General features: G+C 46.5%; 1 protein-coding gene across 1 annotated transcript in view; it reads left to right on the top strand.

The window, feature by feature from the left end:
* LOC129700726 (uncharacterized) overlaps positions 1-24,000 on the top strand; it is a 227,098-nt gene that overhangs the window by 179,764 nt on the left and 23,334 nt on the right. The window contains exon 4 of the mRNA XM_055641346.1: positions 9,739-9,944. Within this exon, the coding sequence (XP_055497321.1) occupies positions 9,739-9,944 (206 nt within the window). The remainder of the gene's footprint in view (positions 1-9,738; positions 9,945-24,000) is intronic.

Raw genomic sequence — 24,000 nt, 5'->3', positions numbered from 1 at the left:
ACAGATGCTGCCTGTCCCGCTGAGTTACTCCAGCATTTTGTGTCTATCTCCAGCCACTGCCCTACTGGTTACTTATATTAAACTTGATTGTGAACTTGCTAGGTATTATTAAAGCCTCATGAACCTCCTGTGACATCCCCATCCCCCCCGCAAACAAGCATCTGCAGTTCCCTCTTGCGCAAGCCAGTGGCTGGCCCTTGCTGGGAGCGGGCAAACACCTTCTAGGTGTGGTTGGTGGCGGCATCAGGCATTTCTAGGGAGTACAGATACTGTACTGAGTGTGAAACAAAAGCCATTGTCTTCGGACAATCCCATCACATGAGCGCACGTTATCACCGGCCTCCAAACCTAATGTATCTTATCAGAGGTTCTGGATTTATGAAAGCAGTGACCTGCCATAACTAAGGGTCTCGACCCGAAAAGTCACCAATTCCTTCGCTCCATAGATGCTGCCTCACCCGCTGAGTCTCTCCAGCACTTTTATCTACCTACCATAAATCTTAAACCACTTCAAGATCAAGATTCAAGATTCAATTTATTTGTCATTTGGACCCCTTGAGGTCCAAACGAAATGACGTTTCTGCAGCCATACATTACAAACAAATAGACCCAAAACACAACATAATTTACATAAACATCCATCACATTGTTGTGATGGAAGGCCAAAAAAACTTATCTCTCCATTGCACTCCCCGATGTCAGAGTCAAAGTCAAAGCCCCCGGTTGGCGATGGCGATTGTCCCGCGGCCATTAAAGCCACGCCGGGTGATGCAAGGTCGCACACTGGGTTCTTGATGTTAGAGCCCCCGGCGTGCGCTCGCACAGTCCCGCGGCCATTCCAAGCCGCGCGGGGCGGTGATGTAAGGCCCCGCTCCAGGAGCTCTTCGACCCCGCAACTCGGGCGGGAGAAGTTGCCGTTGCGGGAGCCCTGAAAAGCGGTCTCCCTCCAGGGACCCGCGGGCTCCCGGTGCCGCCGTCCGCCAGACCCGCAGTTGCAGCCTCCGAATCTCCGGAGGTCGGCCGCAGCAGCAGCAGCGCTCCACCACCGCTCCACCCGCTCTGGACTCGGCCAGCTCCGCGACGGTGAGGTGAGTAGTCCACATCACTTCCACATCATTGCCAGTGCAAAGAAAATAGTGAAAATCTGCGGTCCATGTGTGTGTGGTCTGATTCAATGTTAATAGAAACGGAGCTATTGTTTAGATGTACTATAGCTTTTATTCAGTACTCTTTAAAGATACAGCGCAGTAGCAGGCCCTTCATCGCAACGAGTCCGCGCCAACCAGCGATCACCCCATGCGTTAGCTCTGATCTGCGCTCGAGGGACAGTTTACAACTTACCGAAGCCAAATAACCCACCAACCTGCACGTCAGTCTCGGATGTGGGAGGAAACCGGAGCACCCGGAGAAAACCCACGCGGTCACGGGGAGAACGTACAAACTCCTTTGTCAGGAACGAACCCGAGTCTCTGGCGCTGTGAGGCAGCAACTCTACCACTGCGCCACCGTGCCGCCCCTTTCTTCACCACTCTACCTACATCTGTGGTCGCAAGTAATCCCTGTGTGTCCCTCAGTGTCCAAAATGGAGCGACATGATGTTAGAGCGGGTTTTTGTCATCTGTGGAGCTCAAGTACGTATATGCGTATAAATAACATGAAGAAATATTCAGCCTCGACACCTACTGCACTCATTCATGCTGATAAAGGTTCGGGGAGAAGTGAAATGAATCTCCCCATGAGTGACAAACCCACTTCCAAGGAATGTGTCACCATGAACGATTGGGTTTTTAATAAAAGTGTAATTAAGAGAAGTCAGGAATAAATGAGTGAGAGCTGTGAGTGGGCCGAGGATGCTGGCTCCAGCGCCCTGTTCAAACACTGGCGTGTCGTTCCCGAGCAGCGGAGCGAGCCGCAGCAGAAATGGCCAGGTAATGAAGATAGATGCGTTCAGTTACCAGCGGGCCATTACAGGGGGCTCGCTAATACATTACAGAATCACAGATAGCTTGACGGCACTTTCCACACAGAAACTAATTCATGGACAGCGAGCAGCCTGTGATGCGCGGTGTGCATTTGGAATGAATTTAGGGCACTAATTAACTGATGTTGAAACATCAGGAGGAATCGGCACTTTTAATCTTCGTTGGAGGAAGCTCGCGCGCGCTGGGGTTTTCTTTCTCTGAAGGGAGTTCTTGTGTACAGGCCTAGGTGGATGGACATTTAAATCAGCGTTCCCTGGTCAAATACAAAAGGAAAAGCAGCCCGATTCCGGCTTATCTCTGCACCCACTGCCCTGCCAATTCTGGAGTGATAAGAAATGGAACTAAATACTAACAATGCGAACAGAGCAAGCTTTGAAACAGCCAGCGCTTCAGTCCAGATTTAACTGTTAGAGAGTCGTAGGTCAGTGGAGGCATGCAGCACAGAAACAGGCCCTTCGGCCCACCATGTCCCGATATTAATCCAATTTACTTCACTTGCCCATTCAAGTGTTTGTGTGGATGCTGATTAAATGTTGGAAGAGTAACATCTTGGACAATGCAGCTCCCCCCCCCCCCCCCCCCCCCCCCCCCCCCCCCCCCCCCCCCCCTCCTCCTTGACACACTGGTCAACCTGAGGAGCACCAGCAACAGACTGGTTCCCACCAAGAAGCAGCACAGAACGCCACAGGAGATCCTTCCTCCCTGTGGCTATCAAACTGTACAACTCCACGTCCTTCATGGGGTAGACTGACTCCCTTTCCCCCCCCCTCCTCCCTCCCCCCATCCCCCCCACCCCACCACCAATCTTTGCACACCCCCAATCCTGGACTCTCCACTCATCAATTTAATAATTTAATTTCATCTTTCACGTATCTTGTATTTTATGACAGACCAATTTCCCTCCTGGGATAAACAAAGTCCTATCGTATCGTATCGTACCTTCCACCATTGTTCACTTTGGCTGTGAATTCTTAATGATTGCATAGTCATAGAATTGTGGAGCCATACATCACGGAATCAGGCACGTCGGCCCAGCTTGCTCACGCGACCAGGACGCCTCATCTACACTAGTCCCACCTGCCCATGTTTGGCCCATGCCTCTCTAAACCTGTCCTGTCCATGTACCTGTCCAAATATCATTTAAGTGTTGTTATAGTTTCTGCCTCAACTACCTCCTGTGGTAGCCCATCCCATATATCCACCACCCTCCAAGTGGAAGAGGTACCCCGAGCAAATCCTGCCCCTCTCAGCCCAAACCTGGGTGCTCTGCATCTTGGTTTCCCAACCCTGGGGAAAAGACTCTGTGCGTTCACGATTTTCCCTTGGAAGCTCCATCCTCCTGCTGTCTCCCAGTAACGTTGAACTCCCTTGTTTAGAGGGGATACGAGGGGCCCTATTACACCCAGAGAGGATGAAGTATCTGGAACGCACAGCCTGAGAGAGTGGTTAAAGAGGGGTCACTGAGAGCATGTGAGGAGCGTTTGGCTGTGCATTTGAATCGCTCCGGCAGAGAAGACTATAGATCAAATGTGTAGGAAAGAACTGCAGAAACTGGTCTACACCGACGTTCGACACAAAATGCCAGAATAACTCAGCAGCAGAATAGGCAGCATCTCTGGATAGAAGGAATGGGTGACGTTTCAGGACAAGATCCTTCTTCGGATTCAGTCTGAAGTTTGAAGAAGGGTCCCATCCCTGAAACGTCACCTATCTGAGACTGTGAACAATTTCACTGTATAGGAAGGAACTGCAGATGCCGGTTTACACCGACGATGAACACAAAATGCTGGAGTAACTGGAGTAACTGGAGCGCCCTGGAGCGGAAAAGACTACAAAAAGTAGTAAACACTGCCCAGTCCATCATCGGCTCTGACCTTCCGTCCATCGAGGGGATTTATCGCAGTCGCTGCCTCAAAAAGGCTGGTTAGTATCATCAAAGACCCACACCATCCTGGCCACACACTCATCTCCCTGCTACCTTCAGGTAGAAGGTACAGGAGCCTGAAGACTGCAATGACCAGGTTCAGGAATAGCTACTTCCCCACAGCCATCAGGCTATTAAACCTGGCTCGGACAAAACTCTGAACATTAATAGCCCATTATCTGTTTATTTGCACTTTATCTGTTTATTTATTCATGTGTGTGTATATATTTATATAATGGTATATGGACACACTGATCTGTTCTGTAGTCATGCCTACTCTGTTCTGTTGTGCTGAAGCAAAGCAAGAATTGTATTGTCCTATCAGGGACACATGACAACAAACTCTCTTGAATCTTGAATCTTGAATTCACTGAGCGGGACAAGCGAGGAGGAATGGGTGACGTTTCGGGTCGAGACCCTTCTTCAGACTGAGATTCAGGGGAGTGGGAGACACAGAGGTAAGGAAGTGTAAGGTGTGAGAGCAAGACATCAAAGGGGATGAGGATCAAGGAAAAAGTAGAATAGATCATTGTTAGCTAGGAGAAGGTGCCAAACGAAGCACACAGAGATAAAATGGAATCGGGGAACAGCCAGACTGGTCGGAAAACTAGGAAGGCGGAAGGATTGAGAAAGAGGGAAGGCCTGGGTTACTTGAAGATAGACACAAAATGCTGGACTAACTCGGCGGGACAGGCGGTATCTCTGGATAGAAGGAATGGTTTAGGCTTCGGCTTTGACCTCCCCACCGTCGAAGGGATCTATCCTACTCGCTGCCTCAAAAAGACAGCCAACATCATCGAGGACCCACACCATCCTGGCCACACACTCATCTCACCACTGCCATCGGGAAGAAGGTACAGGAGCCTGAAAACTGTAACGTCCAGGTTCAGGAACAGCTTCTTCCCCCCACAGCCATCAGGCTATTAAACACAGCAACGAATAATAGCCCTGTCCCACGGTGCGAGTTCATTCCAAGAGCTCTCCTGAGTTTAAAAAAAAATCAAACTGGTGGTAAGCACGGAGAATGAACGTAGCGGATACGTAGGAGCTCGGGGAACGTCTCTTAGCGCTAACGGCAGGTACTCGGGAAGACTCGCTAACGGCAGGTAAGCACGGGAAGACTCGTGAAGATTTTTCAACGTGTTGAAAAATGTCCACGAGAGCCCCGAGTACCGACGAGTGGCCATTAGCGTAAATCTCCGAGTTCGAATCAGGGCAAACTCGGGAGAGCTCTTGGAATGAACTCGTACCGTGGGACAGGGGTTTAAGCTCTGAGTTCTGAACTGCAAAAGACAATATTATTATTGCACTATATTTGATATTTATTGAACTTTGGTTTTTTTTGTTCTTCTCCCCTGCTATGCACTATGTTTACGTATTCACATATTCTGTTGTGCTGCAGCAAGTAAGAATTTCATTGTCCCATCCGGGACATTTGACAATAAAACACTCTTAACTCTCTTGACTCCTGATGTAACATACCCTGAAAATATGGTGATTTATTACCGTGTTGTTGGAATTCTCATGGCATACAGAGACATTATTGGTGTTTATCAAACTCCCGTCGAGTTCCTTGCTAAAGTTTATGTGTGCGCATTTTAATTCTCCCATAAAAAAATGTTACCCAAAAGAATGGATTTTTTGAAAAATACTTAATTTTTTATAAACAGCATTTCTATTTCAGTTTCTCCAATAAATCATAAACACATGCTCCAATCTTCATTCAGCGCTCTGTAAATCATTTAAAATCTTAATTAAAAATTGTACATTCTCCTTCCTAGCTTGTTATTCATGGCATTTCTTGGCCCTCCCAGCTACAGTTTTGAGCACAGAAGCACGCAAGGCTTATTGCAATTATCTAAGGCTTGGCGAGACCATCCCAGATTATTGTCTCCAGTTTGGTTTCCTTATCTAGAACATGGAACATAGAAAATTACCCTTAGTCATCCTACGAGTTCCACTGTTTAAATCAATGGGGCCATTTTGAACTCCATACCTCCTGAGGTGGTGGCACGGTGGAACAGATTCAGATTCAGATTCAATTTTAATTGTCATTGTCAGTGTACAGTACAGAGACAACGAAATGCATTTAGCATCTCCCTTGAAGAGCGACATAGCAAACGATTTGAATAAAAAATAATAAGTGTCCAGGGGGGGGGGTGGTGATTGGCAGTCACCGAGGTACGTTGTTGAGTAGAGTGACAGCCGCCGGAAAGAAGCTGTTCCTCGACCTGCTGGTTCGGCAACGGAGAGACCTGTAGCGCCTCCCGGATGGTAGGAGGGTAAACAGTCCATGGTTGGGGTGAGAGCAGTCCTTGGCGATGCTGAGCGCCCTCTGCAGACAGCGCTTGCTTTGGACAGACTCAATGGAGGGGAGCGTGGAACCGGTGATGCGTTGGGCAATTTTCACCACCCTCTGCAATGCCTTCCGGTCAGAGACAGAGCAGTTGCCATACCATACTGTGATGCAGTTGGTAAGGATGCTCTCGATGGTGCAGCGGTAGAAGTTCACCAGGATCTGAGGAGACAGATGGACCTTCTTCAGTCTCCTCAGGAAGAAGAGACGCTGATGAGCCTTCAATGGTAGAGTTGGTAGAACAATGGTAGAGTTTCCCCTCGCCTGGTACTTTCCCTTGCAACAGCAGGAAATGCTGCACTTGTCGCTTTACCTCCCCCCCCCCCCCCCCCCTCGACTCCATCCAAGGACCCAAGCCGTCTTTCCAGGTGAGGTAGAGGTTCACCTGCACCTCCTCCAACCTCATCTATTGCATCCGCTGCTCTAGGTGTCAGCTGATCTACATCAGTGAGACCAATCGCGATCGCTTCACCCAACGCCTCCGCTCAGTTCGCAATAACCAACCTGATCTCCCGGTGGCTCAGCACTTCAACTCCCCCTCCCATTCCAAATCCGACCTTTCTGTCCTGGGCCTCCTCCATGGCCAGAGTGAGCCCCGCCCCAAATTGGAGGAGCAGCACCCCATATTTCGCTTGGGTAGTTTACACCCCAACGATATGAACATTGACTTCTCCAATTTCAGGTAGTCCCTGCTTTCTCCCTCCTTCCCAGCTCTTCCAAAGCCCACTGTCTCCGCCTCTTCTTTTCTTCTTCCTGCCCCGCCCATCCCCACATCGACCCGAAACGTCACCTATTCCTTCGCTCCATAGATTCTGCCTCACCCGCTGAGTTTCTCAAGCATTTTTGTCTACCTTCGGTTTGTACTCGCTAGAATTTAGAAGATTGAGGGGGGATCTTATAGAAACTTACAACATGCTTAAGGGGTTGGACAGGCTAGATGCAGGAAGATTGTTCCCGATGTTGGGGAAGTCCAGAACAAGGGGTCACAGTTTAAGGATAAGGGGGAAATCTTTTAGGACCGAGGTGAGGAAAACTTTTTTCACACAGAGAGTGGTGAATCTCTGGAATTCTCTGCCGCAGAAGGTAGTTGAGGCCAGTTCATTGGCTATATTTAAGAGGGAGTTAGATGTGGCTCTTGTGGCTAAAGGGATCAGGGGGTATGGAGAGAAGGCAGGAACAGGATACTGAGTTGGATGATCAACCATGATCATACTGAATGGCGGTGCAGGCTCGAAGGGCCGAATGGCCTACTCCTGCACCTATTTTCTATGTTTCTATGTTTCAAGGCTAGGACTTTATTCCTTGGAGGGCAGGAGGATGTGGGGTAATCTTATAAAAGTGTATAAGATCATGAGAGGAATAAATAAGGTACAGAGGTATTGATAGGGTGAATGCACAGAATCTTTGAGTAGGGGAATCACGAACCAGAGGAGATAAAATGTGGGAGAAAGCAAAGCTGATCAAGTGAAGAAAAACGTAAAAGCTGGACAGGAAAACTGGGCAAAACAAAATAAATTCTCTCTTTAAATAATTTTTTGAATTAAATTTAGACAACAATGGGAGAACGAACTTCACTATGTGTTGTTTAATACATTGCTGCGGGCATTTTAAAAATCATATTGGACTATTTAGAAAAAGGTTTGCTGGTGTTTACTGTTGTATATATTGCAAGCCAGAATACAACTGAGATGATTCCATTGTAAAATATGGATTAATATACAAGGCAGTCTGCAGAAGCAGATTTAAAGTTTCTGCTGGGGATGTGCATGCTTTTGAATGTAACTGCAATATCCAATAAAGACCATCCTCACTAGTTTAATAATATATAAAGATGTGCATACAGTTGCATGTTTAATAGTTACTCTATTTTTTCATAAGATAGCATTTGGATAGATTTACAGCCAGCAGAGTTGTTGAGTAAACCAATATGTACTTACAGCTATAATTTTATTTGAACTTTGCAAAATGAATTGCAGTACTAATTACAAGTCATCAGACGTGAGCTATTGCCTTGCTGTTCATCTGCTTTGTTTTTCCTTCGGGCTGTGGGCTATTTGTGTGCAATGCATCGAACAATATTAGGAGAAATACACAGAGTGATGCAGTTACTCGGCGGGCCAGGCAGCATCTGTGGAGGGAATATGACAGGGTCACGTTTTGGGTCGGGACCTTGCCTCAGACTGATTGTGGTGGGGGTGGAGAGGTGGGGGGTGGATGAAGGTGGGGAAAAAGCAAGATGGGGGCTGGGAAAGTGATAGGGGGATACAAATGAGTGGAGATATGTGACATATTTATGTGACATATGGCGGGACAAAGGCCAGAGGTGCAAAGGGTACATAAGGGTCTCAGATAAGGAGGGAGGAGGAATGAAATGTGAAGCCAGAGGCACTGAAATTCTCTAGACTTTGAAGAATCGGACAAGTTCTCATTGAAAACGTCACCTAAAATTTTAGATCCGAATGGCACATGAAGGCAACTTGGATGGAAAGGATTTGACCACCATTTCGTGAAGATTTCTTTTCTCCAATTAGTCCTGATCCCAGTTTCTATTTTGGAAGCTGTGGCTGGATTTTCGTCCCGGCAACGGGTCACGGACTATAACAGGATGGCACGGAGGCGCAGCGGTAGAGCTGCTGCCTTACAGAGCCAGAGGCCCGGGTTCCATCCTGACTACGGCTGCTGTCCGTACGGAGTTTGTACGTTCTTCCTGGAATTGATCAGCCATGATCGAATGATGGGCTGAATGGCCTAATCCTGCTCCCATCAGTTACGAACTTGCGTGAGTTTTCTCCGGGAGCTCCGGTTTCCTCCCACACTCCAAAGACGTACAGGTTTAGAAACATAGAAACATAGAAAATAGGTGCAGGAGTAGGCCATTCGGCCCTTCGAGCCTGCACCGCCATTCAATGTGATCATGGCTGATCATCCAACTCAGTATCCTGTACCTGCCTTTTCTCCATACCCCCTGTTCCCTTTAGCCACAAGGGCCACATCTAACTCCCTCTTAAATATAGCCAATGAACTGTGGCCTCAACTACCTTCTGTGGCAGAGAATTCCAGAGATTCACCACTCTCTGTGTGAAAAATGTTTTTCTCATCTCGGTCCTAAAGGATTTCCCCTTTATCCTTAAACTGTGACCCCCTTGTTCTGGACTTCACCAACATTGGGAACAATCTTCCTGCATCTAGCCTGTCCAACCCCTTAAAAATGTTGTACGTTTCTATAAGATCCCCCCTCAATCTTCTAAATTTTAGCGAGTACAAGCCGAGTCTATCCAGTCTTTCTTCATCTGACAGTCCTGACATCCCAGGACCGTTTGTAGGTTAATTGGCTTGGTATAAATGTACATTGTCCCTTGTGTGTGTAGGGTAGTTTTAGTGTGCGAGGATCGCTGGTTGGCGCGGACCCGGTGGGCTGAAGGGCCTGTTTCCGTGCTGTATCTCTACTCTAAACATCTCTCTCTCTGTGTCCACAGTACCATTTACAGAACGGCTCGCCGTGGAGGCTGGTTGCTGTTCGTTGGCAGAACTGGTTGACGCTCTCGGTCATCCTGGGACTCATGGCCATCATGCCCATCATCGTCTACAAGATGATGACGGCCTTCAAAGACCCACCGCCTCATCTCCTTTTCAGAGCCGCCTCTGTTTGCTTCGGGTTGCTATCAGAAACCTTGCTGATCAAGTGAGTGGAAGCAGAAGTTGCCTTCCCTGGTTTCCAGGGTGTAATTGATCTCTGTTTAAGCACTGGTAGACAAAAACTCTAGAGAATCTCAGCAGGTGAGGCAGCATCTATGGAGCGAAGGAATAGGTGACGTTTCTGGTCGAGACCCTTCACTCCACACTTAGTCCTTCGCTCCATAGATGCTGCCTCACCCGCTGAGTTTCTCCAGCATTTTTGTCTACCTTCGATTTTTCCAGCATCTGCAGTTCTTTCTTAAACATCTTTTCAAGCACTGACTATTCCCCCTCCTTAAAGCTTAGTTTAGTTAATAGAGTCATTGACTCCTGCAGCCTGGAAGCAAGCCCTGGGCAAGCTCAACTTGCCCACACCGACAAAGGTGTCCCATCTATACTTGTCCCACCAGCCGGCATTTGGCCCATGTCCCCCTAAACCTTTCCTAGCCACTTGTCAAAGTTTAGAGATACAGCATGGAAACAGGCTCTTCGGCCCACCGAGTCCATACTAGCCCTATGTTATGCCACTTTCTTGTCCGCTCGCGACACACTGCCGACAATTATACAGAGGCCAGTTAATCTTCAAAGCGGAATGTCTTTGGGATGAGGGATAGCGAAGTTTGACGGCACTGGGCCTGTACTCGCTGGAGTTTCGAAAGATGAGGCAGGGGATCTCATTTGAGACTTACAGAATAGTGAAAGGCTGGATGTGGAGAGGATGTTTCCACTAGTGGGAGAGTCCAGGATTAGAGGTCATACATTCTTATTTTAAGAAGGAGATGAGGAGGAATTACCTTAGTCAGAGGGTGGTGAATCTGTGGAATTCTTTGCCACAGAAGAGGTTGTGGAGGCGAACTCCGTGGATGTATTTAAGGCAGAGACGGATAGATTCTTGATTAGTGCGGGTGTCAGAGGTTACGGGGAGAAGGCAGGAGAATGGGGTTAGGAGGGAGAGATAGATCAGCCATGATTGAATGGGGGAGCAGACTTGATGGGGGCCGAATGGCCTAATTCTGCTCCTATCACTTATGGTCTTATGAAACCGGAGCACATGGAGTAAACCCACACGGTCACAGGCAAACTCCACAACAGACTGCACTCGAGGTCAGAATCAAAACCGGGGACTCTGGCGCTGTGAGGTAGCGTGCCACAGTGCTGCCTCAGACAATGGCTACAGGAACGCATGCCACATTGATAAATAATAAGGGGGTTGAGATACCAATTTGCTGAGAGCTTTTGGATTGTTTCAGACTATTGAGCTTTTACAAGTCCACACATGCTTGATTTTATAGCTTCAGTCAGCATCTGATGTACAAGTAGGGTCTGTCACACTTGACGGCCCACTAAACAAAGCACAGTGTTTAAGAAGGAACCGCAGATGCTGCAAAATCGAAGGTACACAAAAATGCTGGAGAAACTCAGCGGGTGCAGCAGCATCTATGGAGCGAAGGAAATAGGCAACGTTTCGGGCCGAAACCCTTCTTCAGACAAGCACAGTGTTTAATTTAGTTTAGTTAACCATATAACCATATAACAATTACAGCACGGAAACAGGCCATCTCGGCCCTACAACTCCGTGGCGAACAAATTTTTTCCCTTAGTCCCACCTGCCTGCACTCATACCATAACCCTCCATTCCCTTCTCATCCATATGCCTATCCAATTTATTTTTAAATGATACCAACGAACCTGCCTCCTCCACCACTTCCACTGGAAGCTCATTCCACACCGCTACCACTCTCTGAGTAAAGAGGTTCAGAGTTCATAGTTTGGAGATGCAGCGCAGAAACAGGCCCTTCGACCCACCGCGTCCGCTCCGACCAGCGATCCCCGCACACTAACACTATCCCACACACACTAGGGACAATTTATATTGACACCAAGCCAATTATCCTACAAAACCTGTGCGTCTTTGGAGTGTGTGAGGAAAACGGAAATCTCGGAGAAAACCAACGTGGTCACGGCGAGAAGGTACAAACTCCATACAGACAAGCACCCAGGGTCATGATCGAACCCGGGTCTCTGGTGCTGTATGGCAGCAACTCTACCGCTGCTCCACCAAGCCACCCACAGTGTGTTCATCATCAGCACCTTTGTGGCAGTGCACAAGCCGAACACTAGCTTAGTTTAGTTTATCTTATTGTCACATGTTCCACGGTACATAGAAACATAGAAACAGAAAATAGGTGCAGGAGTAGGCCATTCGCCCCTTCGAGCCTGCACCGCCATTCGATGTGATCATGGCTGATCATCCAACTCAGTATCCTGTACCTGCCTTCTTTCCATACCCCCTGATCCCCTTTAGCCACAAGGGCCACATCTAACTCCCTCTTAAATATAGCCAATGAACTGTTCTCAACTACCCTCTGTGGCAGAGAATTCCACAGATTCACCACTCTCTGTGTGAAAAATGTTTTCCTCATCTCGGTCCTAAAAGATTTCCCCCTTATCCTTAAGCTGTGACCCCTTGGTCTGGACTTCCCCAACATCGGAAACAATCTTCCTGCATCTAGCCTGTCCAACCCCTTAAGAATTTTGTAATTTTCTATAAGATCCCCCCTCAATCTTCTAAATTCTAGCGAGTACAAACCGAGTCTATCCAGCCTTTCTTCATATGAAAGTCCTGACATCCCAGGAATCAGTCTGGTGAACCTTCTCTGTACTCCCTCTATGGTAAGAATGTCTTTCCTCAGATTAGGAGACCAAAACTGAACGCAATACTCCAGGTGTGGTCTCACCAAGACCCGGTACAACTGCAGTAGAACCTCCCTGCTCCTATACTCAAATCCTATGTACAGTGAAGAGCTTTTTTGTTGCGTGCTATCCAGTCAGCAGATAGACTGTACATGATTACAATCAAGCCATCCACAGTGTGCAGAATGCGTGTGGGGCAACTTCATAAGTACAGATGTCGGGGGGTTATGGGGAGAAGGCAGGAGAATGGGGTTAGGAGGGAGAGATAGATCACCCATGATTGAATGGCCGTGCAGATAACTTGATGGGCCAAATGGCCTAATTCTACTCCTATCATTTATGACCTTATGATCTTAATCGAAACATAGAAACATGTAAAATAGGTGCAGGAGGAAGCCATTCGGCCCTTCGAGCCAGCACCACCATTCATTGCGATCATGGCTGTTCGTCCCCAATCAATAACCCGTGCCTGCCTTCTCCCCATATCCCTTGATTCCACTTCCCCCTAGAGCTCTTTCTAACTCTCTCTTAAATCCATCCAGTGACTTGGCCTTCACTGCCCTCTGTGGCAGGGAATTCCACAAATTCACAACTCTCTGGGTGGAAAAAGTTTCTCACCTCAGTCTTAAATGGCCTTCCTTTTTTTCTAAGACGGTGGCCCCTGATTCTGGACTCGCCCAACATTGGGAACATTTCTCCTACATCTAGCTTGTCCAGTCCCTTTATAATTTTATATGTTTCTATAAGATTCTTATATCATCCTTCTAAACTCCAGTGAATACAAGCCTAGTCTTTTCAATCTTTCTTCAGATGACAGTCCCGCCATCCCAGGGATCAATCTCGTGAACCTACGCTGCACTGCCTCAATCACAAGGGCCACATCTTCTCAGGCCTTATAAGTTCGAGGAACAGAATTAGGCCATTCGGCCCATCCAGTCTATGTCACCATTTAATCATGACTGATCTATCTTTCCCTCTCAACACCATTCTCCTGCCTTTGTCCCATAATCCCGGACAATTCCTGACAAGCAAACATCCTATACTTTCATCCGCTGGCCATTGTATTGTGGTTTTCATTTGAAATCGAAACAAGAATCATTCCAACAGAGCAACAACAGTTCCCACCAACAGAGTTGACATTTAATAAACTTGACAAGGGCGTACACAATTGATATCAAAATGACAAAGTGAATCCAATTCTCTAACAGCTGAGATTTCAAAGCAGAAGGGAAAAGATTTGGGGGCAGGGAGATAGCCATAGGATCAAACAGCATGGAAACAGGCCCTTTGGCCCAACTTGCCCATGCCGACCAACATACCCACTCAAAGTTTTTTCCGCCTTCCTGCATTTGGCCCCTATCCCTCCAAACCTTGTGGGGTGTTCCTCAGGGAGTTGGTACATTTAGTAAGGGGGACCAATGGCGGACTGGCCAGGGTGTCAGCTTGCCCAATGGCAAGTGGGCCCCTGATGAAGTGGCCCCCCTTTGTCTCCTGGCAACCAATATTTTTAGACCCAGTCTGCCACTGAGGGGGACCATTATAAAAACAAACGATTCATATTTAATAGGGTCAATGGGTAGTAGAGAAATTGTGGGAAGTTGTGTTCAACCAATTGATGACAAAGTAACTAGCATGTTAGATAACAAGGAAGCCAATGGATGTAGCAAATTTTGTTGTACAGAATTTGGTCCGTGAAGTGCCCCATAAAGGATTACCGCATTAGATAAGCACTTGTGTGGACTTGAATGTAATAGGTTAAGTCCAGGGGGTCAGATATGGGGCTTTATGTTTGGGCCAGATATATTGTCAGTGCAGAGGGGCTAGGAGCAAGGCCAAGTGTGCATCCAGAGTCAAGGTCTGGAAAAGTACTAGGTGTGCAGTCAAAGCTGGGACAATGGGAGAGTTCAGCACTGGGAACTTAAGTAGGTAAGCAGCTATGATCAGGGTAGAATAGGGGGGCAGGTATAAGGCTGGACTCAGGGTCAGGAATGAGAGGAGGTATGCAACTGGAGTCAGGGTCAGGAGTAGTACCTGGTGTGCAGTGATACCCAGGTTGGTCAACATGGGCCAAGTGTTTGATTTCCATACATGATTATACATGAACCGTGGAATGTAATTAGGAATGTAATTTAGCCTAACCTTATTCATAGCTAATCCAATTTAAAGCATAAATATTGCATTCAAGTGTAAGTTAAAAGACTCGCTTCAGTATGCACCAATTTCAAGCTGAAAAATGCAAAAGCTCCATACCTATGGGAGGGGGGACAACCCCCCTGCCACACCCTCTCTCGTAATTTCTCACTCCCAACACTCACCCAATGTTGGCAGCAATGGTTGGCATGGGCATTGTGGGCCAAAGAGCCTGTTCATAAAAACATAGAAACACAGAAATTAGGTGCAGGAGTAGGCCATTCGGCCCATCGAGCCTGCACCGCCATTCAATATGATCATGGCTGATCATCCAACTCAGTATCCTGTACCTGCCTTCTCTCCATACCCCCTGATCCCCTTAGCCACAAGGGCCACATCTAACTCCCTCTTAAATATAGCCAATGAACTGGCCTCAACTACCCTCTGTGGCAGAGATTTCCAGAGATTCACCACTCTCTGTGTGAAAAAAGTTTTTCTCATCTCGGTTTTAAAGGATTTCCCCCTTATCCTTAAGCTGTGACCCCTTGTCCTGGACTTCCCCAACATCGGGAACAATCTTCCTGCATCTAGCCTGTTCAACCCCTTAAGAATTTTATAAGTTTCTATAAGATCCCCTCTCAATCTCCTAAATTCTAGAGAGTATAAACCAAGTCTATCCAGTCTTTCTTCATAAGACAGTCCTGATATCCCAGGAATCAGTCTGGTGAACCTTCTCTGCACTCCCTCTATGGCAATAATGTCCTTCCTCAGATTTGGAGACCAAAACTGTACGCGATACTCCAGGTGTGGTCTCACCAAGACCCTGTACAACTGCAGTAGAACCTCCCTGCTCCTATACTCAAATCTTTTTGCTATGAAAGCTAACATACCATTCGCTTTCTTTACTGCCTGCTGCACCTGCATGCCCACTTTCAATGACTGGTGTACCATGACACCCAGATCTCGCTGCATCTCCCCTTTTCCCAATCGGCCACCATTTAGATAACAGTCTGCTTTCCCGTTTTTGCCACCAAAATGGATAACCTCACATTTATCCACATTATACTGCATCTGCCAAACATTTGCCCACTCACCCAGCCTATCCAAGTCACCTTGCAGTCTCCTAGCATCCTCCTCACAGCTAACACTGCCCCCCAGCTTAGTGTCATCCGCAAACTTGGAGATATTGCCTTCAATTCCCTCATCCAGATCATTAATATATATTGTAAATAGCTGGGGTCCCAGTACTGAGCCTTGCGGTACCCCACTAGTCACTGCCTGCCATTGTGAAAAGGACCCGTTTACTCCTACTCGTTCCCATGCTGTACTGGTCTAAAATGGTGGAACATAAACCACTGTTTCTAAGAAGGGTCAGGTCAAGAGTCAAGAGAGTTGTATTGTCATGTGTCCCAGATAGGAGAATGGAATTCTTGCTTGCTGCAGCAAAATAGAATATGTAAATATATGTCACCCATTCCTTCTCTCCAGTGATGCTGCCTGTCCAGCTGAGTTACTCCAGCAATTTGTGTATATCTTCAGTTTAAACTGGCATCTGCAGTTCCTTCCTGCACTCTTTCTAAGAGGCAGCACAGAGATGACGGGCTGAATGGCGTCGCCTTGAGCAACGCTGGTTCTGTGATCTCCAAAGGCAATTACAGGGAGAGTGCTTGTGTTGGAATAAAGTGCTCTGGCAGAGTGATTTTGTGAGTGGATGAAAATGGATAGATCCTGATCCTGCACTGTTCAAATATAAATATGACATTAAATGGACAATGGAGATGATAGCAGGAGGGAAAACTACTCTGAGTGGAGAGACACAAGGCTTTGGAAAGCACCGCCTGTGTTAGTGGATGATGCAAGGGAGCGGCACGGTGGCGCAGCGGAAGAGTTGCTGCCTTACAACTCCAGAAACCCGGGTTCGATCCCGACTACGGGTGCTGTCTGTGGGGAGTTTGTACGTTCTCCCCGTGACCTGCGTGGGTTTTCCCCGGGAGCTCCAGTTTCCTCCCACACTCCAAAGACGTGGAGGTTTGTAGGCTGATTGGCTTTGGTGAAATTGTAAATTGTCCCTATTGTGTGTAGGATAGTGTTAGTGTGCGGGGATCGTTGGTCGGTGCGGACTCGGTGGGCCGAAGGGCCTGTTTCCGTGCTGCATCTCTACACTAAAGCAAACTAAAGTAAAGCCTCATGCTGAAATAGTCCGAGCCAACTGAGTGAGGATGGCAATTTGTCCGCGAAAGTCAATTAAGTTTCGAACAGGGTCGTTGTCAGTTTCTCGATGCATTAAAGTATCTAAAGTGTACAATCCTCTGAAATAATGGGATTTAGCACTGTTGTTGGTGGCTTACTCCACTGCTTCACTGGTAATGGATACCCAGAAGAAGCTGTGCTGGCAGTTCTAAAGCCTTAAGTTGCAGCTCTAATTTCGTGCCAATGAGGTATTTTTGCAACACATAATGGTGCCGTGATTAGTGCCAAGCGAAAATGTCAAACTGACCTGCACTTGCTCAATTCAATAAGGCTGGCCTTGGATTCCTTGCAAGCTGCTGGATTTCTCTATTTACAAAGAAATCCAGATCTGAATTGAACAAAAAAAAAACAAAAAAAAAAACATCGACCAGAGCCAAGATATTGACATTGGTGTGTTTGACTTCAATGAGCTGGGTCAACTTAGATTAAGATAGACACAAAATGCTGGAGTAACTCAGCGGGACAGGCATCATCTCTGGAGAGAAGGAATGGATGAGGTTTTGGGTTGAGACTCTTTGTCAGACTGATGTCAGGGGAGAGGGAGAAATATAGATAAGGAAGTGTAAGGTGTGAAACCAGGGCAAAGGGGATGGAGATCAATGAGAATGTAGAATAGATTATTGTTAGCTGGGAGAAGGTGACCACAAAGTAAACAGCGATAAAATGTAGTCGGAGACAGTGGGACTGGTCGGAGACAGTGGGAAGGGGGAGGGATGGAGAGAGAGGTTAAAGTAAGGATTACTTGAAGTTAGAGAAGTCAATGTTCATACTGCTGGGGTGTAAGTTGCCCAAAGTGAAATATGAGGTGCTGTTCCTCCAATTTGTGCTGGGCCTCTCTGACAATGGAAGAGATCAGGTAGGTTTAGGCAGACTGAGCGGAGGTGTTCAGCGAAACGTTCACCCAGCCTGCGCTTGGTCTCTCCGATATACAGGAGTCCACACATGGAACAGCGGATACAGTAAGTGAGGTGGGAGGAGGTGCAAGTCAATTTAGATTAAAATTGATCTCCAGAATCCAGTGTATTTTTAATCCCGTCTACAGGTGTGAGGATAGCAATCATGCATTGAAGTTCATGAGATAGAAAGGAATTTCTTTAGTCAGAGGGTGGTGAATCTGTAGAATTCATTGCCACAACAGAAGGCCGTGGAGGCCAAGATAATGAATATTTTTGGAGAGCAGTCCTGAACTACTATCTACCTCATAGGTGACCCTCGGACTATACTTGATCGGACTTTACTGGCTTTACCGTGAACTAAACATTATTCCCTGATCACGTATCTATACACTGTAAATGGCTCGATTGTAATCATGAATCAGAAACAAGGGTCCTGAACTTAAAGAAAGGTAACTTTGAGGGTATGAGACGTGAATTGGCCAAGATAGACTGGCAATTGATTCTTAATGGGTTGACGGTGGATATGCAATGGAAGGCATTTAAAGACTGCATGGATGAACTACAACAATTGTTCATCCCAGTTTGGCAAAAAAATAAATCAGGGAAGGTAGTGCATCCGTGGATAACAAGGGAAATCAGGGATAGTATCAAAACAAAAGATGAAGCGTACAAATTAGTCAGAAAAAGCAGCCTACCAGAGGACTGGGAGAAATTCAGAGTCCAGCAGAGGAGGACAAAGGGCTTAATTAGGAAAGGGGAAAATAGATTATGAAAGAAAACTGGCAGGGAACATAAAAACTGACTGCAAAAGCTTTTATAGATATGTGAAGAGAAAAAGATTAGTTAAAACAAATGTAGGTCCCTTGCAGTCATAAATAGGTGAATTGATCATGGGGAACAAGGACATGGCAGACCAATTGAATAACTACTTTGGTTCTGTCTTCACTAAGGAAGACATAAATAATCTGCCGGAAATAGCAGGGAACCGGGGGTCAAATGAGATGGAGGAACTGAGTGAAATCCAGGTTAGCCAGGAAGTGGTGTTAGGTAAATTGAATGGATTAAAGGCCGATAAATCCCCAGGGCCAGATAGGCTGCATCCCAGTGTACTTAAGGAAGTAGCCCCAGAAATAGTGTATGCATTAGTGATAATTTTTCAAAACTCTTTAGATTCTGGAGTAGTTACTGAGGATTGGAGGGTAGCTAATGTAACCCCACTTTTTAAAAAGGGAGGGGGAGAGAAAACGGGGAATTACAGACCAGTTAGTCTAACGTCGGTAGTGGGGAAACTGCTAGAATCAGTTATTAAAGATGGCATAGCAGCACATTTGGAAAGTGGTGAAATCATTGGACAAAGTCAGCATGGATTTATGAAAGGTAAATCATGTCTGGCGAATCTTATAGAAGTTTTCGAGGATGTAACTAGTAGAGTGGATAAGGGGGAACCAGTGGATGTGGTGTATCTGGACTTTCAGAAGGCTTTCGACAAGGTCCAACATTAGAGATTAGTATACAAACTTAAAGCACATGGTATTGGGGGTTCAGTATTGATGTAGATAGAGAACTGGCTGGCAGACAGGAAACAAAGAGTAGGAGTAAACGGGTCCTTTTCACAATGGCAGGCAGTGACTAGTGGGGTACTGCAAGGCTCAGTGCTGGGACCCCAGCTATTTACGATATATATTAATGATTTGGACGAGGGAATTGAATGCAACATCTCCAAGTTTGCGGATGACACGAAGCTGGGGGGCAGTGTTAGCTGTCAGGAGGATGCTTGGAGGCTGCAAGGTGACTTGGATAAGCTGGGTGAGTGGGCAAATGCGTGGCAGATGCAGTATAATGAGGATAAATGTGAGGTTATCCACTTTGGTGGCAAAAACAGGAAAGTAGACTATTATCTGAATGGTGGCCGATTAGGAAAAGGGGAGATGCAACGAGACCTGGGTGTCATGGTACAGTAGGCATGCAGGTGCAGTAGGCAGTGAAGAAGGTGAATGGTATGTTACCATTCATAGCAAAAGGATTTGAGTATAGGAGCAGGGAGGTTCTACTGCAGTTGTACAGGGTCTTGGTGAGACCACACCTGGAGTATTGCGTACAGTTTTGGTCTCCTAATCTGAGGAAAAATATTCTTGCCATAGAGGGAGTACAGAGAAGGTTCACCAGACTGATTCCTGGGATGGCAGGACTTTCATATGAAGAAAGACTGGATAGACTCGGTTTGTACTCGCTAGAATTTAGAAGATTGAGGGGGGATCTTATAGAAACTTACAAAATTCTTAAGGGGGTTGGACTGGCTAGATGCAGGAAGATTGTACCCGATGTTGGGGAAGTCCAAAACAAGGGGTCACAGTTTAAGGATAAGGGGGAAATCTTTTAGGACCGAGATGAGGAAAACATTTTTTACACAGAGAGTGGTGAATCTCTGGAACTCTCTGCCGCAGAAGGTAGTTGAGGCCAGTTCATTGGTTATATTTAAGAGGGAGTTAGATGTGGCCCTTGTGGCTAAAGGGATCAGGGGGTATGGAGAGAAGGCAGGTACGGGATACTGAGTTGGATGATCAGCCATGATCATATTGAATGGCGGTGCAGGCTCGAAGGGCCGAATGGCCTACTCCTGCACCTATTTTCTATGTTTCTATGTTTCTATGTATTGTCTTTCTGCTGACTTGTGCACGTGCAACAAAAGCTTTTCACTGTACCTCGGTACACGTGACAAGGAACTAAACTGAGTGGTAACTGCGTGGTATATTGCTACCGTGACCACACTTCTAAAGTGTTTCGTTGGCTGCAGACAACTTTGTAACCGGCAGAAGCGTTGGCGAGCAACACGGAAATGGTTGGAGTTGCTGTTCCAACACACTTTGTGACGTAGGGCAGTTGAAGGGTTAAGTCCGACTGTCATGGACAATGGATAAAGGATCGGTTGTAGCTGCTGGTATAATTGAATGCGTACCATGCCAATTTTTTCCATCTGCTTGAAAACATTGGGCATTTTTCCATGAGGACCATTCCCATGGGTGGCTTGTTGGGAATATTGGCCAAGCCAGACATTCTTCATGAAGAAACATTCATTACTCACATTGTGAAATCTTACTCTGCAATGGAAGCCACGGCACAAAGTCAAAGCACAAGCAGGTATCAATTGGGCCTTTGGTGCCCTGTGCAGACTCTAATACAGTCTAACCTGCTGACTGAAACACACCCTTGTGCCTTGCTCATTAGCCTCTGTGCCGTTCTATAAGATGTTTGCTTCATCTCATTGGCACGCTGGCAGAGCCTACGGATTTGATTTCCTTTCTTTCTCTCCCGCTAGTTTAGATTAGTTTAATTTACTTCAGAGATACAGCGCGGAAGGCCCTTCGGCCCATCGAGTCCGCGCCTACCAGCGCTCCCCCGCATACTTACACTATCCGACACGCACTCGGGTCAATTTAGATTTATACCCCCCTGAGTTAGCCGACAAACCTGAGGGAGGAAACGGGAGATCTTGGAGAAAACCCACTCAAGTCGTGGGGAGAACGCACACTGGGGGAACGCAGTATAGTTTAGTTGAGAGATAAAGGCCCTTCAGCCCATCGAGTGGAACGCCGACCATCGATCACCCATACGCACCAGTTCTATGCTATCCCACCTTCCCATTCAGTCCCTACACACTGGGGACAATTTACAGATCGGTCTCTGGTGCTGTGAAGGGGGCAGCAGCTCCAGCAGCTGAGCCACCCTGATAGTGTGAGGAAGATGAACTGTTCATCCCTGGAGGCCCATTCCTGAGCAACTACAGTAGATCAACACATTTCCTAATATAGCACAAGCCTAGGGGCGTGTTATACCCTGGGGCAGCACGGTGGCACAGCGGCAGAAACATAGAAACATAGAAAATGGGTGCAGGAGTAGGCCTTTCGGCCCTTCGTGCCTGCACCGCCATTCAATATGATCATGGCTGATCATCCAACTCAGTATCCCATCCCTGCCTTCTCTCCATACTCCCTGATCCCTTTAGCCAAAAGGGCCACATCTAACTCCCTCTTAAATATAGCCAATGACCTGACCTCAACTACCTTCTGTGGCAGAGAATTCCACAGATTCAGTGTAAAAAATGACTTTCTCATCTCGGTCCTAAAAGACTTCCCGCTTATCCGTAAACTGTGACCCCTAGTTCTGGACTTCCCCAACATCGGGAATAATCTTCCTGCATCTAGCCTGTCCAACCCCTTAAGAATTTTGTAAGTTTCCTCCCTGATGATATACATGGAGAGGAGGAATGTGGATTAGATTTTGTTTTTGCATCGTGATCAGCAGAGACATCGGGGGCTGCAGGGCCTGGTCCAGGTGTGGGGAACCTGCGCGCATGTGGCCTTCTAAGCCATTAAGGAAGGACATTATTGCCATAGAGGGAGTGCAGAGACGGTTCGCCAGACTGATTCCTGGGATGTCAGGACTGTCTTATGAAGAAAGACTGGATAACTTGGTTTATACTCTCTAGAATTTAGGAGATTGAGAGGGGATCTTATAGAAACTTACAAAATTCTTAAGGGGTTGGACAGGCTAGATCCAGGAAGATTGTTCCCAATGTTAGGGAAGTCCAGGACAAGGGGTCACAGCTTAAGGATAAGGGGGAAATCCTTTAAAACCGAGATGAGGAACTTTTTTCACACAGAGAGTGGTGAATCTCTGGAACTTTCTGCCACAGAGGGTAGTTGAGGCCAGTTAATTGGCTATATTTAAGAGAGAGTTAGATGTGGCCCTTGTGGCTAAGGTGATCAGGGGGTATGGAGAGAAGGCAGGTACGGGATACTGAGTTGGATGATCAGCCATGATCATATTGAATGGCGGTGCAGGCTCGAAGGGCCGAATGACCTACTCCTGCACCTAATTTCTATGTTTCTATGTTTCTATGTTAAGTGCGACCTTTTGAATGAATCCAAATTTTGTAGAACAAATCTTTTTATTATTATTAATGTGTTTTTGTTCATCTTTTATTATTTTTATGTTAATCTTAAAATGAACGTATTTAAAATACCAAAGAGTAAAATAAGATTCAACGAAATAATCCTCCCCGACTGACAGTCACAATTAAAACATTAGTAAGTCATGAGAGCTATTTTAACAAAATAATGTACATTTTGAAGTATATCTAATTGAAGTTTCTTGGATGCGGCCTCATTAGATTGCAGCTAACTTAATGCGGCCTTCCAGCATGAAGAGGTTCCCCACCCCTGGCCTTGTTCTTTAATATTCCACGTTCTAAATCGATTGTTAACGCTGCACCCTTTCATAAATTCAAGCAGACTTGGACTGTGAACAATTTCACTGTTTAATCGTAAATTCATAAATTCATGTGATAGGAGCAGAATTAGGCCATTCGGCCCATCAAGTCCAAAAAAAAAAAAAGTCTACTCCACCATTAAATCATGGCTGATCTGTCTCTCCCTCCTAACCCCATTCTCCTGCCTTCTCCCCATTACCCACGACACCCGTACTGATCAACAATCTATCTATCTCGGCCGTAATAATATCCATTGACTTGGCCTCCACAGCCCTCTGTGGCAATGAATTCCACAGATTCACCACCTTCTGACTGAAGAAATTCCTCGTCTCCTTCATAAAGGAATGTCCTTTAATCCTTTTTAACAAGCAATTTGCTTATCTTCGAGCCTCCTGGCTAAAATGATTGGGCAATTTTTAACTCTGGTAATTTGCGAAATAACAGATTTTTTGTTTTGCCTGTAATTTGAGCGTTTCCCACCATCCCCTTTCCGAGCGTGTATTATTTTATGGTTGCACAAACAATTCTAATGCCCGCATGAGGAACATTTCCAGTGCATGCGTTGCGACTGTGTGGAAAATACAGGGGCATGAATGTAACTACAGGACTGTCTACCATGTCTATGCCTCTCATTCATTAATATGCTTCCATCAGGTCTATTTGATGCATTCATTCTATTTTCTAATGACAGATGCCAAGCTAAAATGTTACTGATTATACTGCCATTAGGTGAACGTTGAATAGAAATTCAGCAAGTCAGTCTTGCCATAGAGGCAGTGCAGAGGAGGTTCACCAGACTGATTCCTGGGATGTCAGGACTTTCA

This window comes from Leucoraja erinacea, chromosome 10 (assembly GCF_028641065.1).
Source record: "Leucoraja erinacea ecotype New England chromosome 10, Leri_hhj_1, whole genome shotgun sequence".
Classification (NCBI taxonomy): domain Eukaryota; kingdom Metazoa; phylum Chordata; class Chondrichthyes; order Rajiformes; family Rajidae; genus Leucoraja; species Leucoraja erinaceus.
This window is presented reverse-complemented; position numbering and strand designations above follow the sequence as displayed.